The following is a 25,272-nucleotide window of genomic DNA, read 5'->3' on the forward strand; positions in this document are numbered from 1 at the left end:
CAATTATTAAAAAAAAGAAAAAAAGGGACTTTAGGGGCTGAAAGCCAGTGCTAACCAGCAAAGTCATAAGTCCATCCTAAAAACACCCCTGAAGCTTCCCGTTTTAACTGGCTAAATTTGGCCGTCTTGTGAATTTAGAGTGGCAAAATTTAGCAGGTCAGTGGGGGTAAACCTTTTGAAAATCCAACCCTTGGTGAATATGCATGGTGCCAACATCAATAAAGCAGAATACAGTACTGGAAGTGTTGTGGTGCTTCCACATACTTACATAATGTACATTCACAGAGTAATATCCCAGTCATGGGAGACAATCAGCACTGTGCTCTAGACAATGTTGCGAGAGCAGAATGGCACAACGAAACAATCTTGACCTTTTCCTTTTTCAGATAAAGGTGCAAGTTCTGTAAGATCTATCAGGGATCTAAATCTCTAGGTTTTTTTTAAACCAAGTAGTACCTAGATCAAAACTCCACCCTCTCCTGCAGTAGGAAAGAGTTGACCAAGTGGGCCTGAAAGAGGGAGAAGATTGCCATCCATAGTATATCTTGGAGAAGAGTTGGTTGAATGCAGTTTTAGAAGGATGATTTGGAGAAGAGGCAGTTTGTCACAGTCATCAATGATCTGAATGATGCAAGGTCACAACGGACCAAGGATTTGCCAAAAACTTCAACCTTTTACCTATAGAGAAGAATTGAAGAGACTGGCTAGTTCATTTGGGCTCAGTCACAAACTTAACCCAGCTTTTGACTCTGTGACTGAAGAGCTTACAGCAGTGGTTTCAAAGCCTATCCTGGTGACCCCACAGCAAATTTATTTTCAGGCTATTCGCAATGACTATGCTTTAGGTATATTTACTTATAAATGAAGATCCAGTAAATGCATACATTTATCTCATGTTCACTGTGGATAGCCTGAAAACCCAACTGAATGTGGGGTCTTCAGAATCGGTTTAGGAAACACTCATTTGAAGCTGTTTTGTGCCCTTACCACTGGGCTGAGAAGAACCAAGAAAACTGCAAGTAAAAGCAACTTCCCTTAGAATCTACTCTAAAATTGCTGTATAACAGAAGGCAAGTTGAACATAAAGGGGATTTTTTTTTTTTTTTTAAATAGCCTACATCAATGTTCCTTCAAATACACACATAATTTACACCAGTTTTCATAGAGAAAGTAGACACATGCTTTCCCTTTGAAAATGATCCCACCAAAACTACCCATACACAATTCTACTGCATCAACTAATTTGTGTGCAAACTTTTCAAGAAAAATGGAAAAAGTATGCATGGAAGGATAAACCCCTCCCAACGCCATCCCTGCTCAATGCAGATAATCTTATGCATATACAGGTTATACACACTTAAGTTTACCCATATATAACAGGCCATTTCTGGAGGTATAACACTGTTTTACCTGCAGAAATGGTTTGGAAATTTACCCTCAAAGAGTTTGGAGTGTGATCTAGTGCTCCTTGCTGAAATCCAGTGTTTCCTTCATTTTGTCTCCAAAGAGAATCTCATGCTGAGCAGGTCAATAAGCTAATCCTGTAGTACCCATAGTTTTCTACAGTCAATGGCCACATTGCTATATCAAATATGACCACAAGTTGAACAGACTAGAAGCATCTCATGCTCCTCCTATCTCAGTCACTGTAACAAATTGGCTCATCAAGCACTCAGCATAGGTGTATCGATAAGTCATTTTTCCAACTCCAACTAAAAACGTCTCAAGTAAGCCTTGCAGGGAATTAGACATCTGCAAAGTAACTCCTTGAAAGTTGGGAGAGAAGCCAACTGGGAGACCAGAACAGACCAGCCTTAGACTGAGAGATCAGGTGGTCTTCCAGGTGCAGCTGCTTCAGAAAATGGAACACCCTGATGACGGTCCGAGCTCTTTGTGAAGGAGTGCACCAACTGGGATCATTTTGATACATCCATTTGACAATCTGTGTTCACCAACAGCACTGACCTAAGCTGAATAGCTCAATCCAAAAAAAATAGGAGCAGCAGCAGCTCTAGCAGTGCAAGGGAAACCCCATGTGCATGCTCAAAGTTCAGGAAGTGTTCTTTAACTCTGCATGCAAACCATCAGTATGGCTCCTTGACAAAGATTTTTAAATAAACTAGTTGCAGATAATGAAGAGAAATAATTGTATAAAGTACCTACATCTTTGAACAGTCTTACACCTTGATAAGTATCAACTCTGTAGAAAAGAAAGTCACACTAACTGTACTGACAGTTGTACTGGACAAAAATATGCTTTACTGCTCATTCCATCACTTCTCCCAGGACATAATAGGTTACTACAGTTACGTTTCTAAAGAGAACAATGAATATTTGAAGGAAAGGTGACATCACAAGAGTCTCAATGCACGAAGCTGCGAGGGGCCTCACAGAAGAGTGCTGGCACTGCGGGAAGTTTTTTCCATGGTACCAGCTCATTTTAATAATATGCAAATACTTTACAGTAGAACATTTTGCTAAAATTGACATAAAATCACAGGCTTTCAAACACAAAACAACAACTATGACTCACTAAGGTGTAGTTATTTTCACACAAAATTGTTTATATGCCTGCAGAATTGCTAATTAGCTTATGTACATGATTTTTGAGCTCATTAGGTAATTTAGAATAAACTTTGTCAACAGCTTTGCAAAATTTCACATTAAAATGGCCAATAGAATGTGCAAAGTTTTATAAATGTGATTAGGTATGCTGTTTACTGTTTTAATGTGTAAAATTCTTTTGTTTTTATTTAAATTGCATTTGCCAAGCTATTCACAACTTCATACATTGGCCTTAGAATATATTACCAAAATTCAAACAAAGAACACCTTAAACCATTCTCTAAAAAGTACCATATTTGAAAAAAATGGATGGGAAACCTACCAGCAAAAAGATCTTCTCGATCATCATCTAGATGAATTTCTGTGGGCTTTGGCCCGTTTGAATTTGTACTAATGTCTTCTGCAGGAAGACTGGCTGGCTCTGGAGATGAGGGACTTGACTGTAAAACAAGGAAACAAAATATTTGATACAGTTAAAAATACTGACTTTTTGTCTGTAACAAATGTTCTCACTAATTTGTCGAGAAGCTGACAATATTCTTTTTAAACAATGCTAATGCAATGAGCAAGAAATAACAGGAAACAGCATCAAGTGTCAGCTACTTCCATTTCCCACATCTACAGGAGAACAATGAACAAGGAGTTGCACTAATCACCTACTCATCTTGCTCATGTATCTTTCATGGCAGTAATATTCTTACAGTAATAAATTCTTGTCTAGCTTCAACTGGAAACTATCCATTCAACTTGCAGAATGAATAGCGATGTGTGGGTTTTGGAGTAGCAAGAACAAATCTACAGAGTGACCTTGATGTGTCAGCATTGGAAGAGGGAGCCTGATTTCACTATAATCCTTTATTGGGAATAATAGTTGCTGGGCAGTTTTTTGCTTAAAGTCTGCATCTGAGAATGATTTTAATCTATACAGTAGTCTACATTTAATGGTGTTATTCACCAGTTCAGAGATGTGTTAGTTTTAGGATATGATCAATTGAGTGCCACGATACTTGAAAGCAGAAACTGATTTATGCTGGGTCTTTTTCTTAACACCTTTGAGATGCATGTTTGGCACACATGAGAGCCAGTGTCCCTGCACTAGGATACGATTGAGAAGTCAGGACATTTTTTCAGCCACAAGAAAATTACTGGAAATGGAATTGTGTTTTTGAAATTAGTGACCAGAGTAACAGACTTAACAAGAAACTTTACATGTAAGAGTTCAAATACAAACAACATGCAAAGGAAGCCATTTACTAAGCAGCAGTAAACCATTACATAGAAACATAGAAATGACTGCAGAAGAAGACCAAACGGCCCATCCAGTCTGCCCAGCAAGCTTTCACACTTATTTTTCTCATACTTATCTGTTACTCTGACCGCTGAGGTCAGGGCCCTTATTGGTAACTTTTTGGTTCTATTTCCCTTCCACCCCCACCACTGATGTAGAGAGAGCAGTGCTGGAGCTGCATCCAAGTGAAGTATCAAGCCTAATTGGCTAGGGGTAGTAACCGCTGCAATAAGCAAGCCACTCCCATGCTTATTTGTTTACCCAGCCTGTGCAATTTAGTCCTTGTTGGATGTCTGAATATAAATCCTCTTCTTCATTCCCCCCTGCCATTGAAGCAATGAGCTGCACTGTTTATGTATTCAAAGTGAAGTAACAGGCTTAACTGGTTTGGGGTAGTAACCGCCGCAACAAGCAAGCTACTCCCACGCTTATTTGTTTACCCAGACTATGCAATTCAGTCCTTGTTTGTAGTTGTCTGACTGTAAATCCTCTTATCTTCATTCCTCCCTGCCACTGAAGCAGAGAGCCATGCTGGATATGCAGTACCACACAGATAATGAGCAGAATTTGAAATTCTGTATGTTCTCACCCCCCAAAAAAGCAACAGGTGTTCTCCAAGGACAGCAGGATGCTAATCCTCCCACATGGGTGACATCATCAGATGGAGCCCGAAGCAGAAAACTTATGTTAAAGTTTCTAGAAACTTGACTAGGCAGGCTCAGCATGCCCCACACCATGTGTCCACGTGGGGTCCCTCTTCAGTCTCGTAACATAGAATTACGATGAAAAATAAAAATAGGAGAAATCCAACTCTGTGGGCTGACAGGCAGGTTTTGTAAGGACCAACACCCTGCTGTCCTTGGAGAAACATAGAAACATAGAAACATAGAAATGACGGCAGAAGACGACCAAATGGCCCATCCAGTCTGCCCAGCAAGCTTCACACACTTTTTTCTCTCATACTTATCTGTTTCTCTTAGCTCTTGGTTCTATTTCCCTTCCACCCCCACCATTAATGTAGAAAGCAGTGATGGAGCTGCATCCAAGTGAATATCTAGCTGATAAGTTAGGGGTAGTAGGGGTAGTAACCGCTGCAATAAGCAAGCTACACCCATGCTTATTTGTTTTACCCAGACTATGTTATACATCCCTTATTGGTTGTTTTTCTTCTCCCCTGCTGTTGAAGCAGGGAGCTATGCTGGATATGCTTGAAGTATCAGTTTATTCTTCTCCCATGCTGTTGAAGCAGAGAGCCATGCTGGATATGCATCGAAAGTGAAGTATCAGGCACATTTGGTTTGGGGTAGTAACCGCCGTAACAAGCCAGCTACTCCCCGCTTTGTGAGTGCGAACCCTTTTTTCTTCTCCCCTGCCGTTGAAGCAGAGAGCTCTACTGGATGTGTGTAGTATCAGTTTTTTCTTCTCCCCTGCCGTTGAAGTAGAGAACTATGCTGTATTTGCATAGAAATTGAAGTAACAGGCTTATTTGGTTTGGGGTAGTAACCGCCGTAACAAGCCAGCTACTCCCCCCTTTGTGAGTGCAGATCCTTTATTCCACATTTCCTCTTGCTGTTGAAGCTAGAATGATGTTGGAGTCACAGTAAGCATGTGTACGTTTATTGAATAAGGGTATTGTCTCCAGGCATTAGCCATCATTCTGGCGAGTCACCCACTCTTCATTGGCGGCCTCTTGACTTTATGGATCCACAGTGTTTATCCTACGCCCCTTTGAAGTCCTTCACAGTTCTGGTCTTCACCACATCCTCCGGAAGGGCATTCCAGGCATCCACCACCCTTTCCGTGAAGAAATACTTCCTAACATTGGTTCTGAATCTTCCTCCCTGGAGCTTCAAATCGTGACCCCTGGTTCTGCTGATTTTTTTCCTACGGAAAAAGTTTGTCGTTGTCTTTGGATCATTAAAACCTTTCAAGTATCTGAAAGTCTGTATCATATCGCCTCTGCTCCTCCTTTCCTCCAGGGTGTACATATTTAGATTCTTCAATCTCTCCTCGTACGTCATCCGATGAAGATCCTCCACCTTCCTGGTCGCCCTTCTCTGTACCGCTTCCATCTTGTCTTTGTCTTTTTGTAGATACGGTCTCCAGAACTGAACACAGTACTCCAGGTGAGGCCTCACCAAGGACCTGTACTAGGGAATAATCACTTCCCTTTTCTTACTCGATATTCCTCTCTCTATGCAGCCCAGCATTCTTCTGGCTTTTGCTATAGCCTTGTCGCATTGTTTCACAGACTTCATATCATTTGACACTATCACCCCAAGGTCCCTCTCCTGCTCCGTGCACATCAGCCTTTCCCCCCCCATCGAATACAGTTCATTCGGGTTTCCACTCCCCATATGCATGACTTTGCACTTCTTGGCATTGAATCTCAGCTGCCATATCTTCGACCACTCCTCCAGTTTCCTTAGATCCCGTCTCATTCTCTCCACTCCTTCCGGCGTGTCCACTCTGTTGCAGATCTTAGTGTCATCCGCGAAAAGACAAACCTTGCCTTCTATCCCGTCCGCAATGTCGCTCACAAAGATATTGAACAGGACCGGTCCCAATGCCGATCCTTGCGGTACACCACTTAAAACCGCTCTCTCTTCAGAGAAGGTTCCATTTACCATCACACATTGTCTTCTGTCCGTCAACCAATTTGCAATCCAGGTCACCACCTCGGCACTCACTCCCAAGCTTCTCGTTTTATTCACCAGTCTCCTGTGCGGAACCGTGTCAAAAGCTTTGCTGAAATCCAAGTATATGATATCGAGCGCTCTTCCTCGATCCAATTCCTTGGTTACCCAGTCAAAAAAGTCAATCAGATTTGTCTGACAGGATCTTCCCCTGGTGAATCCATGTTGCCTCTGGTCCATCAATTCTCCGGACTGTAGATAGTTCACTATTCTCTCTTTCAGCAGTGATTCCATTACTTTTCCCACCACCGAAGTGAGGCTGACCGGTCTGTAGTTGCCAGCCTCCTCCCTGTTCCCACTCTTGTGAAGCGGGACCACCACCGCTCTTCTCCAATCACTCGGCACCACTCCCGTTTCTAGGGATCTATTGAACAGGTCACACAGCGGAGCCGCCAGAACATCTCTGAGCTCCCTCAATATCCTTGGATGAATCCCATCAGGCCCCATGGCTTTGTCCACTTTCAGGTTCTTTAGCTCTTCCCACACATTTTCTACTGTAAAAGGATTTCATCTATTCCACTTCCCACCAGTTTTTTTGTTGTGTAGAGATGGGTCCTTCTCCAGGGTCTTCTTTAGTGAACACAGAGCTGAAGTATTCGTTTAATATTTCTGCCATTTCTTCGTCTCCCTCCACACATTGATCATTACCACCTTTCAATTTCACTATACCACTTTGGATCTTTCTCTTTTCGCTGATGTATCTGAAAAATGTTTTGTCACCATTTTTTATCTCCTTGGCAATCCTCTCTTCCGCTTGACTTTTTGCCAACTTGATTAATTTCTTTGTCTCCCTCAGTTGATACAAATATTCTTCTTTGTGTTCCTCCCTTTGGGATCTTTTATATGTCTTGAATGCTGTTCTTTTAGCTTTAATTTTGTCCGCCACCTCCTTTGAGAACCAGATAGGTTTCAATTTTCTTTTGCTTTTCTTTACACCTTAAAAACCTGTTACAGGTAAGCAACTCTTTCTCCAAGGACAAGCAGGATGGTAGTCCTCATACATGGGTGAATCTCTAGCTACAGGCTGCTCCCCAACACAAAAGGGGACCAACAGATACCTAACCAAGTGCCAACAGGCACACCAGTGCTGTTGGTAACAGAGGGCGGGGGGGGGGGGGGGAGAAGACAGCCTGAACCCAAACAATGGGCCCTAGCTTGGGAGAGTTGGGTTCTACACCTTAAAAAGGTTCCTGAGGACAGACTGGCCGAATCTGTCACGTCTGCCATCCCTATCCAGACGATAATGGGATGTGAATGAGTGGAGAGAGCTCCACATGGCAGCCTTGCAGATCTCCTCCATGGGACTTGCTCGCAAGTGGGCCACAGATGCTGCCATGGCCCAAGCCTTGACATGACCCTCAAGATGCAGTGCCACCTGGGCATGACAGAAGGAGATGCAATTTGCTCACCTACTGGATAGCGTCTGTTTGGTAATGGCAACGCTCAACTTATTCTTATCAAAAGAAATACAAAGTTGGGTAGACTGTCTATGGGCTTCTGTCCGCTCCAGATAAAAGGTTAAGGCTCGCTTGCAGTTCAAACTGTGCAGTGCTCATTTGCCTTGGTGCGAACGAGGTCTGGGAAAGAATACTGGCAGGGCGACTGACTGATTAAGATGGAAATCAGTCACCACCTTAGGCAAGAACTTAGGATGCATACGCAAGACCACCCTGTCATGACAGAATTTAGCATAAGGCAGATAAGTCACTAATGCCTGGAGCTCACTGACCGCCACCTAAAATGTGACTTTCCAGGTCAGGTACTTCAGGTCACAGGTGCGCAGCGGCTCAAAAGGAGCTTTCATCAGCTGAACTAAAACCACAATGAGGTCCCAAGACACAGCAGGAGGTCTTATGGGAGGCTTCAACTAACTTCACATAACTATAGGCTGTACAGAGATGGGCATACTATCTACATCGTGGTGGTAAGCGCAATCGCACTAAGATAGACCCTGATGGAAGTGGTCTTTAAGCCAGCCTCCGATAGGTGTAGAAGGTAATCAAGCAGTTTTTGTGTGGGGCAGGAGAATGGATCTAGGGCCTTCTGCTCACACCACATGGAAAATCTCCTCCACTTCAGTCCATAGGACTTTCTAGTGAAAGGCTTCTTAGAAGCTACCGGGAACAGAGACATCTTCCGCAAAAAATTGAGTGGCTGCAGAATTAACCTCTCAACATCCAGGCTGTGAGCAACAGAGCCTGGAGGATGGGATGCCACAGCCTGCCTTAATCCTGCATGAGGAGAATGGGGAAGTTCCCAGTCTGATTGGTTTCCGGATGGACAACTCTCAAAAGTAATGGAAACCAGCCCTATCTCTGCCAATGAGGGACTATGAGAATCTTTGCCACTAAGGGAATCAGAGGATTTGCACACAGAAGACCTGTGCCCCAATGGCGGGCAAGAACATCCAAGGCTGGTTTTTTGTCTGTCCTGTGCAAGGAGCAGAAATGAGGCACCTTCCTGTTGCAAGGGGACGTGAACAGATCTACGTCCGTGTTCCCCTAGAAGTGGAATATCCAATTCACTACCTCCTGGTCCAGGGACCACTCATGGGGTCTGAAGGCTCGACTCAGCCTGTCCGCTACCATGTTCTCTGTCCCAGCCAGGTACATGGACCTAGGACCATCCTATGGGACAGGGCCCACAACCAGATCTGGACCGCATCCTGACACAGGAGGTACGATCCCATGTCTCCCTGCTTAATGACTTACCACATTGCTACTTGGTTGTCGGTCTGGATCAGGCCAGCCAATCTCTAAAAGCCTATACTGTGTACCTGATTACCTAGAGCTCCAGGAATATGATTTGACATGAACATTCCCGAGTGGACCATAAGCCCTAAGTGCCGAGCCCATCCATATGAGCTCCTCTCTCCAAAGTAGATGCATCCATGGTTAACACAATTTGAGTGGGAAGACGTTGAAAGGAGATTTCCTGTTCCAGATTGGAAAGTACCTGCCACAAAGACAAGGAGTACGGAGGGATGGGGTGACTTGCATGCGATCTTAGAGGCTCTGTGTGGCTTGCCGCCACTGAGACCTCAGGGTCCACTGGGCTTGCGTCATTACGGAGAGAGTCTCAGGATGTTGGCTGATGCAGCTTCGTGCAAAGGTGTCGTCAGCACATCTCCAACGCCCGTTGCTTCGTCAGGGCACAGGAGCACTTTGGCAGGGTGGCCCACCTGGCTCTTGGTACTGAGTGGGCCGAGGGAGGAGGCCCTCCGAGTTTTCTCCAGACGATCTGTGTTGGGCCCCAGGGATGAGTGAGCTGTATGGCACTGACAGCGGGACATAGGATTCAGTGCCCTCTTCTCTCAAGCGGGCGATCTTCTGTGGTCCGGGCCCAGGCAAAGATAATAATTATGTCCATCTGTGACGGACACAATCTTGATGCACTGGCAGTACTTGAAGCCCAGCGATTTCAGGGCCATTCTAGCACTGAAAAGTGCTGTTGTGTTTGAAAAAAAATTTGAAGAAAAAATTGAAAGAGATGAGGAGAGAATAGCTCTGCATGCAGCACGACAAAAAAACAGACTGAAAGAAGATGGTACTACACTGGAAAGAACGCACAGTCACACAGAGCTAAAGCTCTGTGATCTTGGAGAAGCTTCGTCAAGGCTGCCCAGAGGATGTCCTAGACAGCATGGCTAATTCAGCCTTGCTTATCAACGGTAAAAAGATTGTTTGCAGGGTAACTACTGCACATGCCCAGTAAGGCAAAAGCTCTAAAACAGAGACAGTTCTGCCTAGTGCTGCTCAATGAAGTCACCCATGAAGCATGGCTAATTCAGCCTGATTACTGACTGAAAAATGATCTAAAATTAAAACTACTAGAGAAAAAAACCCCCTACATTTTCTCAACATGAGGGAAGCCAGTTTAACATCTGTTTTAGATGCACTATGACTTGGAAGATATTACCAAAGTTTGAACAGCATGTAAATGCAGAATAGGAAAAAGAAACAGTGATAGTACCTAGTTTCAGTGGCTAAAGTAAGGCACAGGGAAATAAGGAGTCTAAGATCATGCAAACAATTACAGGTAAGTAAATACATTGCTCCTGGCTGGGGTTTTTAGGGTTTGGGGATAGCAAGAAATAGGCCTCTTCTGGGAAAGAGGAGGGGTCCAACCTGTGGACCTCGCAACTTTTTTTTCATTTAGAAAGGTTTTGGGATGGGGGGGGGTGTACTGCCTGGCAGGATCATTTATCAAATTTGGATGGGGGTGGGGGGAAGAATGGGGGGGGGGGGGGGGAGACTGCACCCCAGCTCTACAACATAAGGACATAAGGCTTGTCATACCGGGTCAGCCAAAAAAGTCCATCAAGGCCAGTATCCTGTTTTCAACATTGGCCAAATCAAGTCACAAGTACCAGGCAGTATCCAAGGGGTAGACAGATTCCAAGCTGCTTATCCCAAGCACTTCTTGATTTCAACATGGTGGAAATGACTGAAGGGAATACACCTTCCTGCTCAGGCATGCCCTTTCAAAAGCCATGCAATAAGGATGGATGGGTAGTACTGTAATAACCCCAAAAAGCTGAAAAATGGAAACAAAATCACAATATGTAGATTCAGCTATATAAAGAACTCTTATAGAGGTGTGAAATGCAACAGTCATAAATGGCCACAGAATGCTTGTTGGCTTATGTTATGAAGCCCGTATAGCACTGGGCTTATCTAATCATAGGTTGCTACAACACTTAATATGCACCGTCCAGGGCTAAATCTGGTGTGAATCACACCAGTTGTTCTCATGTGGATTAAGATAAGTGCAAACATTAGTTAGTTTGCACTCAAGATTTAGCCCTGGACGGTGCATATTAAGTGTTGTAGCAACCTATGATTAGATAAGCCCAGTGCTATACGGGCTTCATAACATAAGCCAACAAGCATTCTGTGGCCATTTATGACTGTTGCATTTCACACCTCTATAAGAGTTCTTTATATAGCTGAATCTACATATTGTGATAAGACTGGATGGAACAGGATAATCTAGGAGTATGGGGACTTGACTGAAGGAGACCCTTTTCCTCTGGAAGATGCAAGGCAGGACCTAAGAGTAATCTCTGGAGGTCAGTGTATCAAGCTCTCCTTGGCCAGTCCGGAACTACCAGGACGACTAAGGTCGCTTGGTTTTCTATTTTCTCTAATGTTCTCATTATCGACGGCCATGGGGGGAAACATGGCCTCTGGTTGGTCAGGGCACCAGTTGTGCAGCTATCCCGCTGGAGCCTGGATCCCTTCTTTGGCTGAAGAACCCTCTTGTTTTTGTGTTGAGTTGGGATGCCATCAGGTCCATCATGGGCTTGCCCCATGATCCAGAGGAAAACTTTTTTGCTCAGCTCCCATTCTTCTGGGCCTAACTTTTCCCTGCTCAGGAAACCCATCTCTGTGTTGCAGGAGTCCACAATGTGGACTGCCGCCAGACTCTCCAGCCTCCGTTCCACCCTCGCCGTTTCACCCACTGACGCCTCATGTGGGACCGACCTTGGGTACCCCCCTGATAGTTTATATAGGCCACTGCTTTGGCCTTGTCCAAGAGGACTTTGACCGGCCTGCCCCGTAATGATGGGAAAAAGGCCCCAAGTGTTGGCTGATGGCCCCCAACTTGAGTCTGTTTATGTGCCAGGATTTCTCCTGCTGGTCCCACTGCACCTGGGCTGTCTGCCTAAGCTGCTGGCATCTCGTCAGCATGACGCTTACTCCCCTTAAGATGTTGGGAGGTGCATCCGCCAATCTAAGCTGTCTCTTACTGGATGTTGCAAGGGCAACTTTTGCTCATAGCCCATTGAGGTCAGTAACCACTCGGCCAGCAGGGAATGTTGTAAGCCAGGCCCCACGGGACCAGATCTATGGCTGCTGCCATAAAGCCTAACAGATACAGGTAGTGCCGGGTGCAATGCTGGAAGTGGATAAGTGAATACTTTGCTTCTGACTAGAGGGTTTTAGGTCAGGGGATTCAAATCTAGGACATAAGGGTTGTGGGTAGGAGGCAAGAGAAAACCTGATTTTGAAAAAGAACCAGGCCACATTTAGAAGGGTTTTGTGGGTGTGTGCACAGTCTAGGGTATGGGGAGGAGGAAGAGCCACAGACCCGCTTTAAAAACAAAACAAAAAAAAATTAAAGTGCTACTTAACCAGATATCTCTGAAGATATCCAGTTAAATAGCCACACAAACCAGATAATGTTTGACCTACTCTGATGCAGAAAGTTAGCTAAGTTAGTTGGATAAGTTAGGCCCATCCTGGGTAACACCTATTTTATTTTTTAATTTATTGTTTATTATTTCATGTCTTATCAGATACATTTCACAGTTCTTTAAGAAAAAACATCAGGAAATTATTTAACATAGACTTAAATCAAACTGTGAATATCCATCCAACGTAAGTAAAATTAAGTAAAGAGAGTGCTGGAGATTTTAAACAGTCATGAAGCAGATACTGAAGAAAAAAAAGAAAAAAAAAACACAAGGAATTTTCATTTCCTCCTATATATCATTTTTGTAACCAACTCATTGGTAGTACTTTAGGACTGGGTATCCAGGTATTGTCTTAGCTGGGTCGCCTGTGTGAAAATATACTTATTCCCCTGATTAATAATGATACATTGACACGGGTACCTCAATAAGAATTTTATCCCCTTATTCTGAGCCTCACCTCTCATTGCTAAAAATTCTTCTCTCTTAATTCTTGTTGTATATGATATGTCCGGAAAGATCCTAATGACCTGTCCGTAAAACTTATCATTTTGATGTCCAAAGTATAGTCTCAACAAGGAGTCTCTTTCAGATAGAAAAGAGAGTTGTATTATAAGGGTGGCTCTAGTATTTATACTAGTTTCAAAAGATTTTTCTAACAATTCTGACAAATCTAATTCAGGCTGATTATCCTTATTTTGATCATGATTTTTCATTTCCTCATTTTGAGAGATATAGTATATTCTTGCAATAGCTGGTATTGCTTCCTTTGTGTATTTCAGGATATTCACCAAATAAACCCAATAGACTTATTTAAAAGTTATTAAAGAAGTCTTAGGGAAATTCAGTATCCTCAAATTATTTTTTTTCACCTGATTTTCTAATACTTCTAATCTCTCAAAATGGGATTTTTCAGATTTTATTAAATTCAATTGAATTTTATCCATTTCATTTACCTTGAGTTGTACAGAATTCACTGATTCTTCTACTTTTTCAATCTTAGATTGAAGAATCACATTCTTATTTAGCACTTCCTGTAATGTATTTGCTATATTATTTATTGATTTCTGCATAGAAACTAGCATATTTCCTATTTCTCCAAGAGTAAAATTTTTAGGAGTAATGACAGAAATCCCAGCCAAGAGTCCTTCCTGGATATTACCAGCTCCTCCCTCCAATGGAGATGTAATTCCACTTTGATCCATGGAGCCCAGCTGTGAGCTCTCCGAGAAGCTGGTTGAACCAACTGCTTCTCTCTGGTCACATGTTAAGGAATCCATTTTGAGCTTGGGATCCACTCCAAGAGGTATCCCAACTCTGATCCCAGCTGGTGGCTCTGGAGTTGTTGGTGCCCCAGGGGTCAGAGATGTTTCATGTGTCTGGGAGAAAGGACCCTGCTCCTGGTCTAAACCTCCAGCGACTCCTCCTCCGGGAGTAACTATAGGAGTTTTCACAAAACAATCCTCAATTTTAGGTTGGTTCTTGCTCACAGGAGTAGAAGAAAGTTCTCTCAACTTTGCTTTTCTCTTTGTATGTGGCATTTACAAAGAGATAGCAAAGTTCAACCCAATACAAACAAGAATTTTATGTACTCAATATCAGTCTTACCAGGAGTCTTGTGACTGAAAGTTGATAATTAAAGACCGTTCCTCTCCAACACTTCTCGTGGCTGCAGAGATAAGTATAGAAAATTCCTTGCCAGTGCCAGGTTCGCCAGGCTAAGCCAGGCAAAGCCACGCACGCCGGCGGCTGCGGTGCGCCGGATTAACGCCGATTTTATGGCGTCTCACCCGGCTCCTCCCCCGGCGTCCAGGTCCCGCAAGCAGGTAAAAGAAAAGTTCCAGGAGTCCCGGCAGGTAAAGACAGCTGCAGCGAATGTAGGGGAGCGGGAACGCCGATTTTATGACGTCTCACCCGGCTCCTCCCCCGGCGTCCAGGTCCCACAAGCAGGTAAAAGAAACGTTCCAGGAGTCCCGGCAGGTAAAGACAGCTGCAGCGAATGTAGGGGAGCGGGAACGCCGATTTTATGACGTCTCACCCGGCTCCTCCCCCGGCGTCCAGGTCCCACAAGCAGGTAAAAGAAACGTTCCAGGAGTCCCGGCAGGTAAAGACAGCTGCAGCCACACCTATTTTATTTTAATCCAGCTAAAGTGGCAGACCTGGAGTTGCTGAGACAGACAAAGAGCTATGTAGAGGAGGTCTTCATGGCATAGCAAAGTGGTTCTAACTCCAGTCAAGCAGCCCTTGTGCTGCTTTGGAGAAGCAAGGTCACCTAGCAGGAGACCATCACCTTGGTGTAGCAGAAGTCATCCTGTCACTAGCACCTGCCCTCCAGGAGATGCCTTATCTTCTTGCACCAAGGATCTCTCTCCAGGGTCATGTTCCCAGGAGGGAAAGATTTAAACAGCCAGTATAGTGGGCGATTCAAATCGTTGGAAATTTAGATAGCTGGGTGGCTGCTGGACAAGAGAATCACTTGGTAACTTGCCTGCCTTCTGCAAAGGTAGTGAACCTCATGCACCACCTGGATAAGATTTTAGAGAGTGCTAGGGAGGAGCAGACTGTCATGGAACATGTGGGTATCAATGAGATAGTGAAGTCTAGGAGGGAAGTTCTGGAGGCTAAATTTAGGTTTTTAGGTAAGAAAAATGAAATCCAGAACCTCCAGGATTGTGTTCCAGAAATATCCCTGTTCCTTGTGCAGGACCTCAGAAGCAGACTGGGCTCCAGTGTCTCAATGCATGGATGAGATGATGGTACAGGGAAGAGAATTTTAGATTTGTTAGAACTGAGGAACAATTCTAGGGAAGAGGGAGCCTATTCCAATGGGATGTGCTCCACTTTAACCAGAGTGGAACTAGGATGCTGGCACTAACCTTGAAAAAGGAGAAAGCCGACAGGCACTCAGAAGTGCATGGCTCGGAATGATGTATCTTTGAAAGATACTAACAAAACAGGGATGTTGGGGTATCCTGATAGAGAGATTGCAAAAACTGCTAAAATAGCCCAGATGCCTTTAGGTAAAGAGCAGACAAAGCAGAAAGATTCCAAAATCACCCCTTTCAACTGATGAGCAGGTTGGCAATACAAACACAATAAATACTTTAAAATGTCTGTACCCAAAGCTAGAAATCTAAACTTTAAGATGGGAGAGGTAGAATGCATAGCATTGAATGAAGAGGTAGATATAATTGACATCTCAGAGGCCTGGTGGAAGGAGGTTAACCAATGGGACAATGATAGCAGTGTACAAATTATATCACAATGCTAGGATGGATCAAATTGGTGGAGGAGTGGTGCATAGAGTCAAACAGGATAAAAGTTGTACATGAAACAAAATGCACTGTAGAATCTTTATGGATAGAAATTCCATGTGAGAAGGGGGAACAGAACAGTGGGCATGTACTACCATCCACCTGGCCAAAATGAACAGACAAATGATGAAATGCTAACAGAAATTAAGGAAGCTAACAAAATTAGCAACACAGTAATGGGTAATTTTAATTACCTCAGTATTGACTGGGTAAATGTCACATGAGGACATGCTAAGGAGATAAAGATGAAATAAATGACTGCTTCATGGAGCAGCTGGTACAAGAATCAACAAGAGAGGAGATCTATTTTAGACCTAGTCCTTAGTGGAACACATGATTTGGTCAAAGACGTAATGGTGTTAGGGCCACTTGGCAATAGTGAAGGAGTAGCCTATTAGTTAGAGCAGTGGTTCTCAACTTTTTTCTGGCTGGGACACACCTGACAGATGGTTCTCACATGCGTGACACACTGAACATGTGAACATCACGGGGCTAAATGTAAACGTACACTCTGCATCCACAGGAATCCCCTCAACCACCAGCAATGAGTGCAGAGCAGAACTAGGGCATTACCCTGTACAACTCATCATACAAAAAAGATATTCAGGTCATGATGACATCTCAGTAAAAGCAAAACAAACTCCTTTTACTACCAGGCACAATAGCCTTCCTTATGAAAAGACAGTAATTTACCACTAATGCATATCCTATTGAGAAGACACAACAAATAAGATTGATACAAATGCCTACATGCTAGTAAAATACCTCACCACGGTCACACACCCTTCACCAAGTACAGAAAAACCACACATTATAAATATGGAGACAGAAACTAGAATGGAAAACCAAAAAAGCCACTCTGCATGTTGTGCGAACCTGGAGAAATGGAAAGAGAAATATAGCACCTAACAGACTCTCAGGATTTGCAATAATGCACACAAACTAACCCGCACAAAGTTACACCTGTATTATGGAACACACTCAACAGTAACAACCCTATCTAAGAAATACAACTATTAAACCAGGCCCTAAACACTAATACATTTCCTATTGTGAAAACAGAATAAGCCAAGCTGCTATAGAGCTCCACACAGAAATAATTGTAAAACTATACTAAAAATGTTACAAAACAGCTGCTGAACAGAATAATATCCAACAATTAAAAACTCATAAAAATTATTATAACATGTCCAGATATCATTAAAATATTTCAAAACAGCAGACATCGCATAATACCCAATAATTAAAATGGCAGTTAAGAAAAATAAATTTAAAAAGCCACCTTTACTTACCCTCTCCAACTCTCCTACTCCTTTCCCTTCCAGGCCAATAGCACTCACCAGAAGCAGCAGTGGCTGCTGAAGCTCTGTCCTCACAGTCCTCTTCCTTAGCGCCCACAACCAGTCACTCACCCCCCCTCCCCCCGCAAATTAGACCCCACGACCATTCTCGGTCTCTCTCACACCAGTCATCTTCCTGACCAGTCTCTCTCTCTCACAAAGAAACACATCACCTCCCTGACCAGTCTCTCTCTTAGTCACACACATGGTCTCTTATACACAAGCTCTCAATCACACACAAATGCTCTAGAACCCATTCACACCCACAAGTTCTCACCCAGGCATCCATGCACACGCACAGACACACAAGCTCTCACCAAAAACATCTTCTTCCTTCACTGCAGGGATAGGCTCCAGTTCCGCCGCAGCTTTACTCCAGCGGGTCTTCTTTTTTCGCCAGCACAGGAATGGGCTCCCATGATGGCCTTGCTTGGTCAGGTTTCCTCTTTGCCGCCATGGGAATGGGCTCCCGTGGCGGCCTTGCTTCGGAGTTCAACACTTTTATTCCTCGCACCCCACCACTGGGCTATGCGATGCCTGCCTTACTGGCCAATCAAAGGCTTCCTCCCTTCTTCCTACTCCCACTGGCAGATAGAAGGGAGAAGGCTTCCGATTGGCCTGTGCGGGGGCAGGCAGAATGAAGGAGGCTTCCCACTGGGCAGTGGGGATAGGAAGAAAGGAGGCTTCCAATTGGCCCACGGGGGTTGGAAAAAGGGAGAAGGAAAGTACAATAGGGCAGTGGGACACCGGGAGACGCGACACACTGGCATGTCGTGACACACCGGTTGAGAAGCACTGAGTTAGAGCACTAGCTACGAAGCAGGGAAGCCAGAGTTCAAATACCACTGCTACTCCTTGTGACCTTGGGCAAGTCACTTCACCCTGTACTGCCTCAGGTACAAACTAGATTGTGAGCCCTCTGGGTAAAGGGAAATCCCTACAGTACCAGAATGTAATCCACCTTGAAGTGCCAAAAAGAGGATTATAAATTAATAAATCAAATTTGAATTGATAACTGGAGGGAGGATACTAAGGAAATCTACTGCAAAAGCATTTTACTTTCAAAAGGGAGATTATGAGAAAATGAGAAAAATGGTTAGCAAAAAAATGAAACAAGCAGCTGCAAAAAGTCAAGAGTTTACATCAGGTATGGACATTGTTTAAAAATACCATCTTGGAAATCCAGAGCAGACATATTCCATGCATTAAAAAAAGGCGGAAGGAAAGCCAAATGACTGCCAGCATAGTTAAAAAAAAGTGAGGTGAGAGGCAATTCTAGCCAAAAGAGCATCCTTCAAAAAAAAAAAAAAAAAAAAATTGGAAAAGGGAGCTGAATGAAGAAAACAGGAAACAGCATAAAGCACAGGCAAGTTAAATGCAAAGCATTGATAAAGAAAGCAAAGATAGAATTTAAAAAGAAACGTGCTATGGAAGCAAGAACTCATAATAAAAACTTTATAGGTATATTTGAAGCAAAAAGCCTGTGAGAATCTGTTGGTCCATTAGATGATCAAGGGGTAAAAGGGATGCTTAAGGGACAAGGCCATAGCAGAGAGATTTAATTAAATCTTTGAGGAAGATGCAGGGTAGATACCCATGCCAGAAGTGATATTTGAAGGTGATGATTCAGAGGAACTGAAATAAATCTCAGTGAATCTGGAAGATGTACTAAGGCAAACTGACAAACTGTACAATTCTGGTCGCCGCATCTCAAAAAAGATATAATTGTGATGGAGAAGGTACAGAGAAGGGCTAACAAAATGATAAGGGGAATGGAACAACTCCCCTATGAGGAAAGACTAAAAGAGGATAGGACTTTTCAGCTTGGAGAAGAGACGGCTGAGGGGGGGATATGATAGAGGTGTTTAAAATCATGAGAGGTCTAGAACGGGTAGATGTGAATCGCTTATTTACTCTTTCGGATAGTAGAAAGACTAGGGGGCACTCCATGAAGTTAGCGTGTGGCACATTTTAAAACTAAATCGGAGAAAGTTCTTTTCTACTCAACGCACAATTAAACTCTGGAATTTGTTGCCAGAGGATGTGGCTAGTGCAGTTAGTATAGCTGTGTTTAAAAAAGGATTGGATAAGTTCTTGGAGGAGAAGTCCATTACCTGCTATTAAGTTCACTTAGAGAATAGCCACTGCCATTAGCAATGGTAACATGGAATAGACAGTTTTTGGGTACTTGCCAGGTTCTTTGGCCTGGATTGGCCACTGTTGGAAACAGGATGCTGGGCTTGATGGATCCTTGGTCTGACCCAGTATGGCATTTTCTTATGTACCTGAAGATTGGAGGGTGGCCAATATAATGCCAGTTTTTAAAAAGGAATCTAGGGGTGATCCGGGAAACTAGAGACCAGTAAGCCTGATGTGAATGCCAAGAAAAAAATGGTTGAAACTATTCTAAAGAACAAAATTACTGAACATATAGATAAAGAGTTTAATGGGACAAAGCCAAGAAGGATTTAACCAAGGGAAGCCTTGCCTCACAAATTTGCTACATTTTTTCTGAAGGCGTGAATAAATATATGGATAAACGTGAGCCAGTTGATATAGTATATCTGGATTTTCAGAAAGTGTCTGACAAAGTACCTCATGAGAGACTCTTGCGGAAATTAAAAAGTCAGGAGGTAGGAGGAGTAGGGAGATAGCCCATGTTTCACCACTGAAAGCACTAAATATGAATCATAAGAACCAAAGAAGTATGCAGTCACCGCTCAAGGAAAGAAACTTTGGCCAGATGGACTTTAAAACTTTACACTGAAGGATACAAACAGGCAGATCTGAATAAAGTAAGTGCCTGTGTAAATAAAAAGAAGAAAGTAAGACAATGCAACAACTTAAGCTCATAAGCAGGAGTCACGGACCAACCAAGCAAGTCCAGAGGTCAGAAACACCCACAACCTTGGAAGAAGGGGGGGGGGGGGGTGAGGGCAGTCTGAGAAGGAGAAAAACACTCTGGCATAACAGCTTAGCATACAGACATGGCAGTACCCTCCCCGAAGAAATGGGGAGGGAGGAAAAAGATCTGCAATGCAGAAATACCCTCCACCCACCATGTGATTATGTATGAGCTTATGCATATTTATCAGCTAGAAAATATAAGATGGGGGGGGGGGGGGGCAAATAAAGAGAAGAGAGCAGCCCTGAGAGCTAACCCCGAGAGCAAAACCAGATAAGTGACCCTGAAACCAGAGAAGAGACCCTGAAAGAAAAGGAAGAGTCCGAAGCAGACCAGCATCCACTGCTATCAAGGAGGGAGAAGATTAGGTGTGTCCAGGAGACCTGAGAGAACATATGCCCTGGCTCAGGTGCTGAGAGCGACATGGGGTTTGAGACTGTGAGGAGCAAGCCCCAGAACGAGAAGCAAGTCTCCTTCCCAGATTGCTGCCAGCTCAGCCAGTACCAAACCCAGGAAGCAAGTCTCCTTCCCTGCACACATTCTCCAGACCTCCATCCAGAGCCTGCTTCAGAGGTGAACAAAGGAATATCACCTGAAGTTGGGACCAGGGGCAAGTAAGTGAGCCATGGGTATTAGTATTAAGTAGGCTAATGTTTATGGCATGTTTGCAACTACCCACTGTATAGAACTTTCTTTAGGGAAAACTGGTGCTTAGTGGCTGGGATGTTAGAGACAGGAATTCCTATTTTTCTAAATGCTAAATCCTGCCAAAACTGATAAAGTCTATTTCTGAGGAGAACATGTTTTCTTTTTCCTGAGCTTAGGATCGTGAATTGAAGTGGGAGGTGAACTGGAAGTGTCCTGTAGCAGACAGGTCTCTGCTTAGAGAGGCAATGCTCTATTGTGGATTGAGAACTGGTTATAAGAAAGAAAATAGAAAGTAGGACTAAATGGTCAATTTTCTCAATGGAAAAAGTTGAATAGTGGAATGCTCTAGGGATCTGTACTAGGACCATTGCTTTTTAACATTTATAAATGACCTGGAAATGGGAACGAGTGAGGTGATCAAATTTTGTGATGATACAAAATTATTCAAAGTTGTTAAATCATAAGATGATTATTAAAAATTGCAAGAGGACCTTGCAAGACTGGGAAACTGAGCATCCAATTGGCAAATGACATTTAAAATGGACAAGGGCAAAGTGATGTATGTAGGCTAGAGCTACCCAAATTATAGCTATACAATGCAAGGTTTCATATTTGGAGTCACTACCCAGGAAAAAGGATCTAGGTATCACTGTGGATAATACATCAAAATCTTCTGTTCAGTGTGCATCTCAAAAAGCTATACTGGAATTAGGTAAGGTACAGAGAAGGGCTACTAAAATGATGGAATGATTCCTCCCTGAAAAAAGGAGGTGGTCTATAAAATAATGAAGTGGAATGGATAAATGCAAATTGGTTGTTCACTCTTTCAAAAAAGACAAATAGGAGAAAACATTTTTTTACTCAATGCATAAATAAACTCTGGAATTCACTGCTGGACAATGTGGTGAAAGATGTTAGTACAGGTGGATTTAAAAAAGGTTTGGACAAGTTCCTAGGGGAAAAAAGTCCATAAACCATTATTAAGGTGGACTTGGGGAAATCCACTGCTTATCCCTAGGATAAGCAGCATGGAATCTATTTACTTTTTGGGATCCTGATAGGTACTTGTGACCTGAATTGTCCATTCTTGGAAACAGGATACTGGGCTTGATGGACCATTTATCTGACCAATATGGCAATATCTTATGTTCTTATGGATAAGAGACTCAGTATTCAAAACCTTGCCATTTAGTTAGATAACAAGTTATCTGGCTAAATGCCTTTGAATACTGGCCTCTTTATTTGTAATACTCTTATTCTACACCATTTTTATTAGCCTACTGTCAAATGAAAAGTAGGCTTATGAGATTGCTGTGCATGTTTTTTTCTGATCCATGTGTATGCATGGACAGTGGATTCCACTCATAAAATTGGCACAATTATTTTTCAAACAGTACTTTTGTCTTTTAAATAAAAACACATGTGAAAAACCTTCTAGAATCATGGAACACCCACCTGCTATGGGTCTCTGCATTACCATATGTTATATACCATAAGGCACAAATACAAACCTTAAACAAGCTACGCAAGCACCCTTACCCAAGTGCTGAAGCTCTCTTGCACTGATGGGAAGGCAGGGCTGAAGTCTTGAGCTAAGCACATTTCTCAGACAAAGCACCCTAATCTAGAGCAGTCAACCCTTTTGTGTCAGCAATTGCTGCTGCTGCCCACCGATGACTATGAGGCAAAATGCATAGGCCTTCTGCATCCCTAGGTAAACTTAAGTTGATGCATATGCGCAATGAAAGAAGAGCCAGCTAGTCTGGTTAATGTATATTTGCATATTCATCTTGCTAACATTTTTACTTGCTCAGAGCAAATTTTTGGAACAGCAACCTATAAATTAAGTAAATAGTTTGCTTATGCTCTCTATCTACCACAGTACACTACTTAATCTCAGGCACTATCACTAATCCATTGCTAAAGATCTGCTGTCTCCCATCATTTTGAATTTTGGTGCAGTTTTTGCCCCCACCATGTATGTTCACTGGGAAAGTGTTCCATGTATTCACCACTCTATCGCTACTGTAGTGAGCCTTACTGGACTGATAGGAAAATAAACTATAGATTGTTTACAGTCCAACAAGATACATTTTTAATTTTTTTTGCCAAGATGCTATTACAGTATTAGTAGAACACAATGCACCAGATTTAAAAAAAATTTACATGCATAAAACTGAGTTTTACTTAAGTAAATGCACTTTACTTGAATAAGTGGGCTTTTGAAAATTGCTACAATATATACCATTGAATTGTTCATAGAATTTACTACTATAAATTTAGTTTTTCAAGTAACTGGCTTTTGAAAATTGATCTAGTATGCTACATCTACACGCATAACACTTTTTAAGATTACTTCCATTGTACATACTTTTATATTCTTATTGTACTACTATTATTTCACTTGGCATTGAGCTATCATTGCAAAAGTGAAAAAGAAATGAGAATAAATAAATATTGTATACTTCAGAACATTTACAAGGCTGACAGCACCTAGCATGTATTTTGGAGTATCTATGGTTTAAAAAAAAATAAAAAAAATAAACCTTCAATGAAATAGACTTTTACCCTTTAAAATTTATGCCTCGATAAATCCATTAGTTTATTGCTACCAGCATCTGTGATTTTTCCTAAAGCATGTTATTTATTAGGCATCCTGAAGGAGTGTTCTAACACTAGGATGCAAGATGACAAAGAGCAATATTTTCTAGAAATGTTCACAAATTGAGCAGCATATCATATTAGCACTAAAAATGAAGTCACACCTTACTTCTAAACAGAAAATTCTTCTTACCGGATTCCTCTAGTACCTTCTGCATATAAAGCACCAGTCACATAAGATGCAAAATACACTTGGAAATCCATGAAAGGAGAGTACTGGATAAACAGTATTTTGAATATATGCACAGGAACCATGGCAAATACCATACTGATGCAGGTCAATGCAATAGGAATGGGCATGTAAACTAGTATCATACTATTCACTCCAGTTACAAGCAACAGGGGCACATTTTAGAGAGGAATATCTTGGATTTTTCATTAGGGCCAAAGGCCTAAAACATTTTCTTATATTCCAAACTGTGGAAAGCCCTGGGAACAAGTTATCTTGAAATGTTACTGAATAGACAATTACAGAAGATACTGCTGTAACACCGTTACACATAACTGCATATATGCTAGGATGATACAGCCACCCCTCTTTATGACAAAACCCAGTTTATAACAGATGAAGCTCTTGTATCCCATCTTTTATGACTTAAAACCCGAAGCAACAAAACATCTTAAGCAAATTCAGGGAATCACACCATATCTGTCATAAAAAAAGGACTGGCAAAACACGTACCTATCTATAATACTAGCTAAATACTCAAGTGTATAAATCTTTTGACTATATGTTTAGAAGGTCTGCCAACTTTCTAGTGCTATTTTAAGGAACATTTTTGCAAGGCGATTGGAAGCAGAGTCCTGCCATATAACAGAGCTCCCGACTACGTTCAGAAAGGGGTCAAAGTATCACTGAGTGAAATCATGTTTGCGCGCTAACCAGCCGAAATTATAATCCAGTCCAAGTCATGTCAGAAAACTTGACAAGGTGGAAACTAATGAGCTCCGTGGGACTGCATGAATGGTTGTTTCTTAAACAAAACGGACTGACTGCGTCCTCCCTCAGAAGCTTGCCACCAGAGGAGGGGGGATGTCTTCAGCGGACGCTACGGGGGCCTGTACACCGCGAGCCGACGGCTCTGACCGCGGCGGATGCGCGCCGGTCGGAGCCCGAGCGCCTCCCCGGTGTCAGCGGCCAGGGCTCCCGAGCGTTTACCCAAAGCAGACAGGCGACACCGGTGGAAAGCGGGCGCCCTCACCTCCAGGGTGGAGACGGTACTGGTGAAGAGGTCCTCGCCGTCCTCCAGCTCCTCGAGTTCCGGCTGCTTCCCGTCCCCCAGCGGAGGAGGCTCCCTCTCCGCCGCCATCTTCCGCCGCCTGTCAACACTGCGCGAGCGCCGGCCTGGGCAGCTAGTGCGGGGGCGAGACGTCGTGATTGGTCGGGCGTCCAGCAGTCACGTGAGCGAGCAGGAAACAAGGGAGAACAGACGGCAGGCAGGAGACGAAGGAAAAAAACAGCGAAGGGACAAGCCCCACCCCTGCGCCGGCGCCGCGAGACTCGATTCCTGCCATGCCCCTTGCTCCTGGCAGCCCCGCCCTCTGGGCTCCCAACAGCTGTAGAAAGTGTTTGTCTGCTGTGGTGGATGGCTCGGGCTTGGCCAGTTCCCGCATACTAAGACAAATGTAGCATGTAGGCGGGCGGCTGCATAGCAGCTG

The 25,272-nt window shown here is 43.2% G+C and overlaps 1 protein-coding gene across 3 annotated transcripts in view; it reads right to left on the minus strand.

Moving 5' to 3' along the window:
- Window positions 1–25,042, minus strand: part of LOC115100886 (sorting nexin-2) — a 144,792-nt gene extending 119,750 nt beyond the window's left edge. For 2 of the 3 annotated variants that reach the window (XM_029619957.1, XM_029619948.1), the window contains exons 1-2: window positions 24,816–25,042; window positions 2,888–3,005 (exon numbers count right to left, since the gene is read on the minus strand). In XM_029619957.1, the coding sequence (XP_029475817.1) occupies window positions 2,888–3,005; window positions 24,816–24,923 (226 nt within the window). In that variant the 5' untranslated portion in view covers window positions 24,924–25,042. The remainder of the gene's footprint in view (window positions 1–2,887; window positions 3,006–24,815) is intronic. The other variant, XM_029619938.1, reaches the window with a different exon arrangement.
- Window positions 25,043–25,272: the final 230 nt, after the last annotated feature.

The sequence above is a fragment of the Rhinatrema bivittatum genome, chromosome 1, assembly GCF_901001135.1.
Source record: "Rhinatrema bivittatum chromosome 1, aRhiBiv1.1, whole genome shotgun sequence".
Taxonomy (NCBI): domain Eukaryota; kingdom Metazoa; phylum Chordata; class Amphibia; order Gymnophiona; family Rhinatrematidae; genus Rhinatrema; species Rhinatrema bivittatum.